This window comes from Geospiza fortis, unplaced genomic scaffold, assembly GCF_000277835.1.
Source record: "Geospiza fortis unplaced genomic scaffold, GeoFor_1.0 scaffold346, whole genome shotgun sequence".
Lineage (NCBI taxonomy): Eukaryota > Metazoa > Chordata > Aves > Passeriformes > Thraupidae > Geospiza > Geospiza fortis.
This window is the reverse complement of record NW_005054361.1, coordinates 3,840,724-3,854,843: the sequence shown is the minus strand read 5'-3', so window position 1 is coordinate 3,854,843 and position 14,120 is coordinate 3,840,724. Positions and strand designations below refer to the sequence as shown.

The 14,120-nt window shown below is 43.2% G+C and overlaps 1 protein-coding gene across 1 annotated transcript in view; it reads left to right on the top strand.

The window, feature by feature from the left end:
• Window positions 1–14,120, top strand: part of SH3BP5 (SH3 domain binding protein 5) — a 51,224-nt gene that overhangs the window by 19,489 nt on the left and 17,615 nt on the right. The window contains exon 4 of the mRNA XM_005423983.2: window positions 11,779–11,943. Within this exon, the coding sequence (XP_005424040.2) occupies window positions 11,920–11,943 (24 nt within the window). The 5' untranslated portion in view covers window positions 11,779–11,919. The remainder of the gene's footprint in view (window positions 1–11,778; window positions 11,944–14,120) is intronic.

Genomic DNA, 14,120 nt, shown 5'->3' with positions numbered 1-14,120 from the left:
AATGTTAAGAGAAGGAAACGTAGGTGAGCTGTGCAAGAAGTGCCTGAAAGTATGAAGCATTGAGGCTGTGTGTTGTACCTGTTTGCCTGTGAAGTTTTGTGTGTCCTTTTTACCTTTCTGCTCCCTGTGGGCCTGCTCTAGGTCTGAACCCCTTCTTCCCACCAATGTTTTTGGTTTTTTGATTACAAAACACATCATTAAATCTTGGGGAAACCATGTCGATGTGACGTCAGTCCTGTGGTGCAATGTGGAGTTCCCACTGCTGTGATCCCAAAGGGCATTCTCAGTATAATAATCTCCCTTCCCACACAAAGCATGGCTGAAGAGGGCATAAGCCAAGCAAGGGAATCTGTAACTTTATTATTGAGGGTGAGGAGTCACTTCCTGGACTTTGACCAGGGAACCCACTGAATTTTGTAAGCTTTTTCTAAAGCAGGATGTACTTTGGATTCAGTCAAGCAAATGTTTTGCCATGCTCAAAGTTTGATGGAGTGTCTCCCATCGTGTTTGCACAGTTGGGATCTGAAACCCCATGAGCGGCGTGTGGGGAGTCACTGCCCTGCCATCAGTGCTCAGTGTCTCACTGCTGCTGCACAGAGCTTGTGCTTGGTGTGCTCTGTTTGTTCCTCCTGAATGCTTAGAACTTGAAAACTGTATTTTAAGTCTTGAATCATAGTTCTGTTGCATTTTCCTTCAGGCCAAAGTAGCAACAAAGCCTAGGAAGCAGGGAACTCAGGGTCACTTACCTGGGTCAACAAGCTAAGTTTTGTCTGGCTGATTTATTAACATTATTTATTTGCTTAAAGCCTGACTTAATGTGGCTTTTGTGTTCTGGCTCTGTCACCTGGTTGAAGAGTGTGACATTGGAGTGTGTCAAACTGGGTGTCCTTAAACTGTGGAGAAGATAACAGATGCTGCTTGGTTGGCTTGAGAAAGTTATGCCAAAGATCTGATCTTTGAAGGAAAATTCCTTAATGTGTTTGTCTTCCCATCAACCTTACTAATAGGACAGTAGGTCAGTGTGGCTGGCAGGTTTTTACCCTCTTAATCTGTCCCATGTTTGGGAGCACTGACAACTGCTGCTTCTCAGATGAAGTGAAAAAAATCCTTACCTGATTCAAATTTAGTGCTCTGTTGCTATTATTTCCTGCATAGGAGGTGGCATCTGTAACAATATCTGCAGGTACAATGTTCCTGGCACGTTTGGATAGTGGGAACTAATTTTAACCACTTGCTTGTTGAAATACCTGTGTCAGTAAGTTCTGTGTGCATGTCCCTCTCTAAAAGTTAGATCACCTGTATCTCCTTGAGCCTCTGTGCCTCAGTGAATGGGTCTAGTTATTCTGGGTTGGTATTCATACACCCTGCATTTCTGGTTTGTGTGAGCACTATCCTGTTGAGGGATGGTTGTATAAGCTATTGATACAAAAACTGTTTTCTTATGGGTATTTGCTGATGTGCCTTGGAAGGCTCCGTCATGTACATTTGTTGACTCTGCTCTGTAAATTAGAGGTTCTTCCCTCTTCTGCTTTTTTTTTTGCAAAAGTAGAAGAAAATATTATTTAATCTGTTTTGAAGAATTTATCTAGGAGACATGAAAAAAATTACTCTCTTTTGGTGTCTCTTTCTCCCACCCTACAAAGCCTCCATCACTTCTCAGCCATAGTAGATGGCAGTAGCTCAAAGCCAGATAGCTGTTCAACCTCCTCTCCGTTAATTGTCGGGAATCAAATGACCTAATTATTTTTCCTACCTTCAAGAATGGTGGGTTTTTTTTTTGTTTGTTTGGTTTTTTTTGTTTTTTTTTTTTTGTTTTTTTTCTGTTGTGAAATACCTAAAGTATTGTGCAAGTAGGTCTGAAGTAATGGAATACTGGGTTAAGTTGGTGTGGAAATACCCTCAGTTCTTTGGAGTAACAAGAAGGCTGGTGCAGAAACATTTGGGTTTTTTTGATAAGTGAGCTGATTTAGGCGGAAAGAAGTGATACAGGTGATCTGGCTACTATGTTTAGCCACAGATACAATAACAGATGCTGGAACTGGCAGGAAGGTGTAAGCCGCTCTCACAGAGTGCTGGAATGTGAAAATAGAACACAATCCCTTTTTTCCTCTGCTGTTGTATGAAGATTTGAGTGACATCATTTTGCATCCTCTTTGATTTGGAAAAACCTGAGGGATTAGGTTGTGCATTCCTTTGTCTGACTGTAGCACTTCCACAGCTATTGCCAGAACACTGATCTACAGGAAGAAAACCCCCAAACAATTTAAACGAAAGGTTGCTTTGCTTTGTTGTCTGTCACCATTTTCTTCCCTGATATTTTAAAATTTATTTTTGTCTCGCCTCTACTAAAGTCTATTTCAAGAGATTGTAAACCACAGACAGGATCATCTGTTAAAAATAGTAGCTGGCATTTGAGCCTGGGTGGCTTGAGGTCAGGGTGATATCCTGTCTACCTGTTTTGTGTGACAATTGCTCAGGGATGACTGCTGAAGGCAGCACAAGTCTTGCAACTTGGGGGAATTTTTTCAGCCAACCAAGTGTTTCTTGTGTACAGTGGTCTAAATAGGTGGGAGTTTATTTTGGAGTGATAAATGCTCATGCTGAGGTCTGCTGCCAAAACAGATGTGATATGGATGTTGGTTATTGCCTTCTGGATGTGCTTTGTTATGACTTCTAGTAAAACAGTATGAATTTTGCAGCTTTTTGTCTGTTCTTGCTGGAAAAAATTATCTGAAGACTCTAATTTCTGTAGTAGGAAATTAGCATGTGGGAATGGCTCTGCATTGACTAAGTTTCTGTAAGAAATACATCTCAATTGCAGCAAACAAAAAGTTGTACTGTTCAACAAGAAGTTTCGCTGCCAGGATGTGGGAGAAATGTCCACCTCTTCAGCTGTGTCTGCTTCTTGTGGTTATTTGTTTTTTGTTTTGCTGTTGTTGTTTGGTTTGTCTTGGTAGGTTCTTTTAATTTGGTGAAGTGCGCTAATGGCTTGTTCTCAAAGGAGGATTTTGTTGCTATGAAGTGGAACTGACATATTCCCTATTCCTGTTGCTACCTAGACTGTTTCCTTCGAGGAATGGATTTAGCCCTTCATTAGTCCAGGACACCGCCTGCAACATTTTTGGTCGAGTGTAGCAAGCCTGTTACTCACCTGTGCTATGGAGTTGTGAATTTGAGTAGGAAAAATGCTGAAAGGTCAATAGTTATCTTCAACATGTCCCTTAGGAGGATGACTGTCTAAAAAGTACCTGTAAGCGTGCAAAGGTGGACAAGGTCAGCCTAGAACTTTCTTCCAGAGTGTATTCCTGGTATTGAGGACAGGCTGGTGGGTGTGGAGCTTTCTGGGAACTGGGAGAACATGTCCAGAACAGCCCATCAGCCAGGTGAAACTCCTGCCCACATGCCTTGTCTGTGCTTATGCCAGTATGAATGCACAAGATGTGCTTTCAGAAGCAGGCTGCCAATCCCTTGCCAGCACTCTGGAAACTTCTACTTAAGAACTTTTGCTGCTTTGGTGGTGATTGCATGAGACAAGGATCCAGTGTTTCTCCTGAATATACCTGTTGCATCTGTGTGTGCTGAATGTTGATTATCTTGAATAATTTAAAAAAAGCCACTAATGCAGGTGGTGTCCCTCTTCCAGGGTGTGTTCATGGGAGTTGTTCCTTGCTTCTATATTTAATTCCAGCAAGGCAGGCTGCTGCCAGGTGCAGATGAGCATGCAGAGCCTCTGTAAACCTGGAAGCCAGCTGTAAGCCCTAGACTCGCTGACTCACTGCCTAAGCTCTCAGAATGCAGGTGCAGAGAGCAGGAAGGATTACCTCAGTGTTTTTCTCTCTTAATAAGATCTTCTACCTTTGAAATCAAAACCTGGACATATTCTATCATCTCCTCTTCCAGAAAACAACAGCTTAATAATTTTGGCCACAAACAATTGCACAACTAACAAGCAGATGGCGGTGAATGCCCAAGAAGGCTGTGCCTCAATGGTATTAGGCTGAACCATTTGTCATGCTCTGGTGCCACAGACTTGTTAATTAGTGTGAGTAACTCCAAGCACACCAGCATCTCTCAACAACCATGTGAAAAACAAAGGAGGGGCAGAAGGCTTGGGGTAGTGTCTGCTGTGCAATCTCTGCACCCAAGTGAGCATCACCTCCCTGTTCCTGTAAGGCAAGGAGCTATATCAATGAAAACCAGCAAGGAGACCAGCAGGTTTCAGATGACTGACTGCACAGTGGCAGTGATCAGCTCAGAGGGGATATCCTTGCCCTCATTTCACAAGATCCTGGTTACAACCTAGATGGGAGCTGCCAGAGAACAGAGAAGGGCTGGCAGCTGATTGTTCAGACCAGTTCAGTACTGGCCTTAACAGTGTTTAAGGGAACTGTGTGTTCAGATATTTTCTTTCTCATTTCCTTCCACAGCTCCCAAAGAAGGGAGGTGGGATTCTGCCTTGAGGAGTCCAGCTGTCTGCATGCTGGTGGAAGAAGCAGCTAATGAATTAGCTCTTGGTTGTGCCCTGAACCTTCTGGGGTCTTCGAACACACTCGTGATCCTGTCTTAAAGGAGTTACACATGCCACCTAACTTTAGCACAGAGCTAGATGTCTCTGGAAGCATGCTTTGTAGGTCTGCTCTTATTTCCTGAGCCTTTTTATAGACTACATAGGAATGTAACACACAACCAGGAGTCAGGTCAGTTCTGCAACTTGGCCGTTAGAAGAGAAGGGGTGGATGCACGTGGGGGACCAAAAAGCCCAGCACAAGAATAAAACACCTAATCAAAAGCAGAGACTAAGCTTCACATGGTTTTAGTGTTCCATAGGCATTTCACTAGTTATGCAGCAGGGAGGAAATGGTTCGTGTTTCACAAAACTCTAGCAAGTCTTGTTTTTCACCTTTTCCTCCCCTCTGCCTCTTCCATCCAGTTAAAAAGTCTTTCAATCTGCTTTTGAAAAAACAAATTCTAACTCATGTTCAATTATATAGTTTTATAATAAACTGCTTAAAGAACTAAAGAGTATTTCAGACTCTTGAGAGACTGTATTTTTTGATGTAAACAGTCACCATGATTACATAGCTCAGACCTGGTAGATGTGTCAAAATGAGGTCGCTCCCATGGCCTTGGATTTTAGAAGTTGTTTAGAAAAGTATAGCTAGAAGGGGTTTCTGGAGTGTTTTTACTACTTTTCAGTTCTGGTTTGCATCAGAGTTTTTAGGCTGCTGGGAGAGGGGAAAGAAAGGTCATGGTCCTTAAAAAAAGCAAACAGAACCCTTACACCCCCCTCCCCCCCAGCTGCACCACTAGTCTGTTTATTCAGGAAAATAATGCATCTGAGTATCTAGGAGAACATTCAGCATCACCACAAAGTTTTTGCTGAAATGTTCTTCAGATTTTGAGAAACTAGGAAAAATATTATGGTATTTGATTGAAATACTGGTTGTTCAGGATCTTTGGAGGTCATCAGATCCCAACTTTCTGCTCAAAGCAGAACTGTCACATTGCTGGATTGCATCAGCCATGGCTTTGCCATGTCTTGAAGACTGCCAGAGATGAGGATTTGAAACCTCTCTGTGTAACCTGTCTGCAGGATTGGCCAGCCATGACCCTCTTAGTTTAGCCTAGGACATGGTTTGCATTACTCCCAGTGAGACTACACCTTCTCAGCTTTCTCAGCCTGACACCTGTTGTAATGTGCAGGCCCTTTTGACAGGGCTGACCATGGGATTGTTCCACCCCAAGTGCAGGACTCCACAGGTCTCCTTGTTGTAAAGTGTCTCTTGGCCCAGTCAAGTGTCTCAAGTTCTGCCTTTTCAGCCCCCTCCTGTGACTTAGTGTCGTTTGCAGGTTTGCTGTGGATGGAGCTGTGCCAGTGCCAAGGTTGTTGTTATTTGTTTGGATGTTGAGCATGGTGAGCCCTTGTGCTGACATCTGGGCTGCTGCTCTTGTTCTTGCCTGCCAGCTGAATTAAAACAGGTTGAGGAAAACTGAAGCTGAAGTAGCAGCACTCAGTGGCTGTGAGCAGTGCAGTGAGCACTCAGGTGCACCCCTTCACCTTGGGGGCTTCTGAATCACTGAATCTGCTGCAGGGCTGGGTGAGATGGGGATGCTGTGGTCAATGAGTGGTGATCCTGCTGTCCCCATTCCTGCCAGAAGCTTGTGCAGAGTGCCCTGGTGCAGTCCCTGCACTCGGAGGGATCCCTGAAGACAGGCAGTGCTATAGCAGCTCTGGTGGGTGATTGATGGAGTAAAGTTCCTGTTTCAAAACATGCTCCCTGTTGTACTTTGCACAGCAGATTAACGTGGGATGTTGATACACGAAGGAAAGGGGGCCAGAATGAAAACATCTGAAACTCGATTCCTTCTGAAGAGTGGGACTGGAACACAGTTAATCATTATCTAATTGCTTGTAAGCAAGTACATGCTTGCTGGTGGCAATTAAACGATTGTTTTAAAGAGTAATGTGTGGGAGAAATATTGGTTTCACAGTAACAAACAAGTGCTTTCTAGAGCAAAGGCCTTAGGCCAGCATGTGGGTGCTGCTGCCTTGTTCTGACCAGCAGCTGTGTGTTCCTGTCACATTCCAGCTTATGGTGATTTCATAAACAGAAATTGTTCATGTCTTTCATTGGCAGTAACTCAGAGATGCTGAAATAAAGTGGATGTCAAAGTCTTGGCAGTGCAGGATGGGATAGATTCACTTGGATAAATGAGAAGCCAATTTTGAAAATATCTGATCTTTGCTGACTGATGTTCCTAATGGGAAAATTTCTAGTTGTGTTGTGATGTCCTTTTCATTAAATATCAATACTTGAGGTCCGGTCCTCTGGTGAGGCTGGCCATGTGGAGAAATTTTGCATAGGCTTGTCTCCACAAAATGAGCCCTCTGCATCTATTTGGGGAAGCCTGGCTGGGCTGTGAGCTGTGTGCAGGTGTGTTCACGTGTCAGGGGCTGAGCAGTGCCTACCAGGGTACATTAGATGTTGGCTAACCTCACAGGAATGCTATAGCCGTGTTGTACCATGTTTCAGTGTCAGTGATACTGTGCAGAAACAAAAACAAAAATGAGAGATGAGATGAAATATGAGATGAGATATGTCATAGGTTCAAGGTATATATGGGAAGGTGGGGGAAAATCCTCTGTTAGCAACTGGGCAAGATCTTGACTTCAAAGAGAGTTTGGGTCAATAGATGATAGTGTAGACTAATCAGAAAATTGTATTTCATAATTAAAGATTGCACACTTTTCTGCTTTGAAAGTGGACAAGCAGATGTCAGTATGGTGCTGGCAGTTCCAGAAGGACTACATTTAAAAAGTGCCTGGTTTTGTTTTCTGTTAGCTTGCCGTGGCCTAGTGCTTTTTTAATTTCTAGCTGACAACATAAATCTGTCTATTGTGCTTGGTTCCCTTCTGTGCAAGGCCCTGTGTAGGCTAAGCAGAGGACTGCCTATGGGGATGCAGCTTTTATCCCCCAAAAGGGATTTGTCAGGACTGAGCATCTTTCAGCAATATATTAATAGCTTGCAGTTATGAATCCTGCCAGTACCCCTTTAATTTTACATAATTTATTTTCTAAGCTGACACATTTTATACCACAGTGCACGATTTGCTTCTGTGAGTGCTGCTACTGCATGTCACTTCTGGGTCTTTGGGAGCTGCTGGGAAGTTCAGGGCTGTGCCTGTCAGAGCCAGGGAGATGAAGGAGGAGGATGAGCTGGTGACAGGAGGTCACATGTGCAGAACAGCACAGGGTGGAGAGTGGTGTAAAGAGAGCTCTTGGCCATGGGGAGGGGGCTGAGTGGGCAGTGCAGGACTTCTGCATGTGCTGCTGGTTGTAGGAAAGGGATTTACTCTTTTGGGAGATGTGTTTGTAGCTGCTTGCTGGTAGAAGACTGAGTTGCCAGAGGAGGGACAAACACAGTGGCGGGAAGAGTTGATGTTCTTTGTGGACAGTGTGTGACAGATGTGCTGTGACAGTGCAATTCTCCTCAGCTTCATTCTCTGTGGCTGCCTAATTGTGTTTCTTTAGGACTCCCATTTTATATTTTACACTGATGCAGGAAGGATCTGCAGTGGTGAAGGCACTCAGTTGAGTTTCCTGGCAGAAATCACTGATCATGAACCACAAGGAGCACTGTCACCCTGGCAGTGGAAGCTGGGGCATGGGTCCCCCAATTCCCAAGGTGTCAGGACTTGCTCATTTTTAAAAAGAGGTTTCACTGGACTGGCTCTTCTGATTATAATGAAAGAGATCCTCACTTCTGTCTTGGGTAGACTCCATCAAGCACCAATGATATGGATGACAGGCAGAAAGTTGACATCCTGCTTGCCTCCAACCTCCCTCAGCAATTTTTGTCCTCATCCCTAGTACATTTTCTCTCATTCTACTCCAAGGCTAAGCCTCTCTCAACTCAAACACGAGTTTGTGATGAAAGACAACCTAGTTTTCAGCCATTCATTTGAATTTTGGATTTTAGTCTTGAGAGAAACAGCCACTGTCTAAAGTGGTGAAGTTTATGTGCAATATAAGGAGGCTGGATGGAGAGGTGAGCTCCTGCTGGTTTCTCTGTGGTTTTAAAAGCACATGAAGAACATGGCCACTCTCTTTTCCATTAAATTGAATGACCTGGAGGCTTAGGACCGAGAGCAACCTGTTGGTGATGGTGCAGAACAACTTGTACATGCCGGAGGCAGTTTTAAATGAGGGCTAATTATTGGGTAACTGTACTAGAACACAAAAGAAAGTGTTTGAGTATTCTTCTTCACATTGGCAAAGCCACAAACCTGTTGATGTTTTCCTAATGACAAATGTATCATTCTTTACCCTAGCATTTGTTTTTTCTTTCTCAGACTTTCAGGAAGCTGCTTAAATTAAAGACTGTAGACTGACTTCAGATACCTGCTGGAGCTAAATTGCTATTTGGAGTAACTATATTGCTCGGAAACAAAACAGTGTTTCCAAATTGCCACTGTAGAACAGTATTCAACAAATGCAGCTGGGAGGGTGTGTTTAGGTATGATTTTGTTTCAGTTTTCCATTTACCCACACAATTTAGAGGGCATGAATCTGAATGGATTATGGGCCTAGAGCTGTGGGCTTGCCTATTAACAGCTCCAGCTGTCACTGTCCTACAGGTCCAGGTGCAAGCAGAAATCTAACTGAATTGTAAATTTGGCTTCTGTTTTTTTTTATCATGAAGACAAATCTCCTTTTTTAGAGTCAGTTGGCCATTAAGGCCTTCATGAGAAGGGCTGCTAATACTGCAAGCTACCACTAAGTGTTGTTTTCCATGGGGATTAAGTATCTCAGCTCCTAATGCTCTGCAGGCTTTTTGCTGGCTCAGATGTCTTGATCCCTGACCCAGGTATGTGTGCCAACAGAAACTTCCAAGTGCTGATGCATTACGGTGAGAAAACTGTACTTCTGTGCTTGCATTGCCCCTGGGATCTGGCTGTACTGAGTTTCCAAAGCAGTTGCTTGCTGAGGAGGTTCTGGCTGTGCTAGGAATGGGTCTCCAGTCTGGTTTTGTGCGTTTGTAACTCATTTCACATGTGGGCAGGCCTGCTCATGCAGCAGGGCAGCCAAGGAGCTGAAGCTGCATGAGCAGCCTTATTGCTGGAAGCTGCTGGGACCTGGCTCCCTCTCGTAGAGTCTTCCATGAAAATTGGTCTTGCTCTTCCTCCAGGCATCCTCAGCATTGTTCTGCAGTACTTGGTGCAGGCTCTCACTGGAGTCTTCAATTTATTTCCTGTCTTAAAATCCCATCTCAAACTACTTTTATGGAAACTTTTGGCCTTTATTTGTATTTGATTTCTTTACTAGCGTAGGTCAAACTTACTGGACACGAAAAAAAAAGTGAGTTTTTAGAAAATTTAGATATTTAGATATTTTGGGGACTAGACTCAAGCTTTTTGCTGTAGTCAGGCTTTTTGATGTATTCTTTGTTGGAAGCCCAGGTTGAGCCTTGTTTAAAGATCCTTAGATGACTTTTTTGTATTGGTGAATTTTTGTGCTTGCTGAGTATCATGGTTTAGGTTAGTTAGTGGCTAAATAAAAATTTTCTATAGTCAGGCTTATTCTGAATTTATAAAATGTATTAATATATTTGAAGCAGGCAGCTGGTGACTGGGGTGATGAGGAGATGTAACATGTGGGGTTTTTTTCAGAGAGGAGAAGAGATAAAGAGATAACCAGGATGGTGTGCATGCACTATCCTTGGCCTAAAGGATCTGTGCTGCCTTGGAATGTGCATTCTACGTGGAAATGAGCACTTTAGTGCCCTGGCTCTTCACAAAGGCTGTAGGCAGGGTGATATGGTGTAAACTACCTGAAAACAACAAAGGACATAGATGAACTTCTCTGTGGAAAACGTCACCAGCCACTTCAGAAGGAAATGCATCAGGGACCTTGGTTGGAAGGAAATTACTGCTCTGATTGTGATGATTTTGATTTCCCTCTCCAGCTAGTAAGTGAAGGACCTCTGACACATAATTCCTATTTTTGCATGGTTACCTTGGGGTGAAGTACCTCCATGTGAGAGAAGAAAGGAAGTAAGAAGAGCTTGCTGCTATTTCAGGACATGGAGGGGGAAACTTAGTGCACTTTATTTCCTTTTGAGACTTGTGTTTAAATTAAGAGTCCATCTCCCCTGCCATGGGACAGGGAGGGAGGGCTTTTTCCATTACCTTTACAAATAACTGTGATGTTTCAAGTGTGGAGGTATTTGCAACTGGTATTGAGGGGGTGTAGCCAGCTGTTTGCTGAAGAAACACACTGTTGTTCCACTTAGTTTGTATCAGGGAGTTTTAGCTATATCCCAAATGACCACCATTTCTTCAAGCTAAAACCTCTTCCTTTATTCATAAGACTTTGACATGCAGAATACTACCCTGAGGAAGATAAGGTCCTTTCTCATGTTTGATTGTCAGACTCCTTCTGTGTATATCATGATACGTAAAGTTTTATTCATTATTTTCTTCTGTCAGTCATGTCTGGTCAAAGACATTTTCATAGGTATGTACTGGGTAATTCCAGTTTATTTTTGAAAAATCATTGAAGGGTAAATGAAAACTCTCTTCACAGTGCTGGACGTTCAGTTAATTGTATGTGAGGCTTATATTGTCTGAGCATAACAGCTCAAAAATACTCCTTTAAATAAAAATCTGTGAAGTATATAATGTAGAAAAATCAGGTAAAGATTTTTTTTAAATTTCCTTGGTTATTCTTGTGTCTGTGTGCTGGGGACTTAGTGTACCAGCTGTGTACCAGTGATAGCCAAGTGAAAAAACACCCAAAGAATTAAGCAATCACCATCTCAGAGAACTTGTTTATTCTTTATAGCAAGCTAATAATTCCAAAATATTTCCTCAGTGTGATTAATGGCATATCAGATAAAAATCCACCCCGACTAAATTCAGGGAGTGCCATTCTCAGTGTATTCTTGCCATGCCACTAGTTTGCTATTTCACTTTCTTTTGGTTTGTTCATCAGTGATTAAACCTGCATCATTTGGTGTTATCTCTCAGCCCGGTGCTTATTTGTAGGCCATCAGCTACAAATTTAACTTCTTGGCAAATGACTTCTTTGGGTGGGAACTGCTGCTTTGGCAGGACTTACTGCAGTGAGAAATGTGTCATTTCAAATAAAAGTTTGGGAAACAGTGACACCGGTGTGGCTCTTTGTAAAGGTCTTGGGATTTGTGTCACAGATCTTCTAAATGTGACTGTGAGGGTTCCTTTGTCTCTAATCCCAGACTTTTTTTTTCTGCCTTTAGGCTCAGCTGGAGGCTCAGAGGGCGACTCAGGACTTCCAGAGGGCCACAGAAGTGCTGCGTGCTGCCAAAGAGACCATTTCCCTTGCAGAGCAGAGGCTGCTGGAGGATGACAAGCGCCAGTTTGACTCTGCCTGGCAGGAGATGCTCAACCACGCTACTCAGAGGGTAATAAAAACTTGCACCAGCACCTGCCTTTTCCATGCTTTGTGTTCCCCTGTGGTGTATGAGGCCCAGTTTCTGAAAGACCAGATACCTGACATGTAGGAAATGAAGCTGTGGAAGTGGTGAAGCCTAAGCCTGAGCGGTCTGGGCCTTGGCTGCTTCTGGGACAATTCTAGTTCTCTGGTGGTGCTAGAGTAGTGGAGTAGCTCTCTACAGAAAGTTTTTTAAAAGTTATTACCACCTATTTTACAGGGATAAACAGTATCTTAAGGCATGTCTGCATTTGGAGTTGTGTCAGAATAATTGCATGGGGATGGATGCCTATTCCTGAATATGTGTGTTATGGGAGTGTTTACCCTGGCAAAACAGGGACATGTTCCAGTTTTAGTATAACCTGTTCTTTGTATGGACTAAATTGAACAAGTCACTTTGCTTCAGAAATGTGTGTTTGAATGTGGAATTACTCAAAATCGTGTGTTGCATTTTAAGCTTGCATGCTGCTTTATCCTGAATTAACTTTGGAATTTAGACAAGGTCCTACCTCCTTTGTAAAGTCTTTTTAAACCTACAGAAGAGATGCAGTAACAAAGAGAGACAGTATTCTTTCTTGCAGATGTCAGGAAGAATTTTCCTGTCATTTGTCTTCTCTCTGTTAAAATAAACCTTTCTGCCTTTTTTTTAACATAAAAGAACCAAAAATCCAAGTTAAAAACCTTTGTTCTGCATATACTTAATATGCCAGTGAAGCTGAACTTGCTATTCCAAACATGCTATCATGCCATACAATGCTCATATTGTCTTGCAGCCCTCAGTGCAACAGTTGCTCTGTTCTGTTGCAGAAGCTTCTCAGTTGAAAGAAAGCCTCTATTTCAGAGTGAATTTTAAAATCCAGCTGCCTGATGAAGAAACAGGGAACAGAAAGGATGTTTGCTGTGTGTAGGGGGAGAGATAGAAAACCTGGTATATATTAATGAGAAAATGAACTCCAGGGTACTGTTTGTGTTACTGTCCCTGTTAAAGTTTGGTATTTGGAAATGTAGTGACCTCTGTGTTTATGAGGGGAGCCCACCTTTGCAGTGTGTGTGTGCCAGCTGTCATTTTTCCTGGCTGTAATCCCTGCTCCATGTGAATGAAGTCCAGAAACAGATAATTTTTGATTCTCAGAATTGATAGATGAGAAAACCAGAAGTGTTTAAGGAGTTGCTTAGAGCTTCTGACTGCTAAACTGCTGAGTTTTGGTGGACAGTGACAGCAGTCACATCTGCCACCTACCTCTCTCTAGCTGGCACAACAAAAACTTGTGTTGGGGTGGGTGACGAAAGAAACAATGGCAACCTGAGGGTACAAATGAATTCTTCTTTTCCTTGGATATTTCAAAGGCATCCTTGTGTCCTTCTACAACCCTTGGTCGTTCTCTGACAGTGTGTGAGAGGTCTCAGGTGTTCTGAGATGAGCAAACGCAGTGATTCAGAGCAGCAGCTGGCAGTGTTTGGTGGAGTTGTGCTGGGGGTGTTGATAGGTGCTGTCAGTGATTGCAGGACAGCTGCTTGTTGGGGGGCTGGTTCCAGCCATAATGTCTCTGATTTGTTACAGCTGAACAGTAAAAGGGGTGCTTAGGTGTACTCACTGCAGCTGTAAAATCTCCTGGGCGCTGAGTGGACTGTGTAGAGCAGCTGAGGGCTCCATGAATGGAAAACTTGGAAAGCAACAATTCCCAGTGCTTAAAATAGTTTGGGTGAACTTAGTTCCCAGAAAGCACCCATCTACACCTTTCCATGGTGCAGCAGGTTTTGGGAGAGTTCCATGGAAGTTTGTCTTGTGATTTTCATTGGCTGTGGTGGAGGTCTTAAGGCTAAGGCCAGAGCCAAGAAGGGTGAAAATGCTTTTGGAAGTCCTGACTGAACACACCCAGCATTAGTTTGTTTGGAGTGCTTGACTGAGTTTTGTATCTTCTCTAAGAGTGGGGTGAAAGCTTCCCTTGGCTTCAGTGCATGCAATTAATGAAGTGCTCAGTGTTCAGTGAGGCAAACAGAATGATTGGGATCTCAGGGAGGAGGAAACATTGGCATTGCCTACCAAGCTATGGGTGAAAAGAGGTTAGAGAATGAGATCTTTTAGAACAAAAGTTCTCCTTGACTGCCACAGTGTTGCTGACAACTCAGATCATTAACTATGAATTA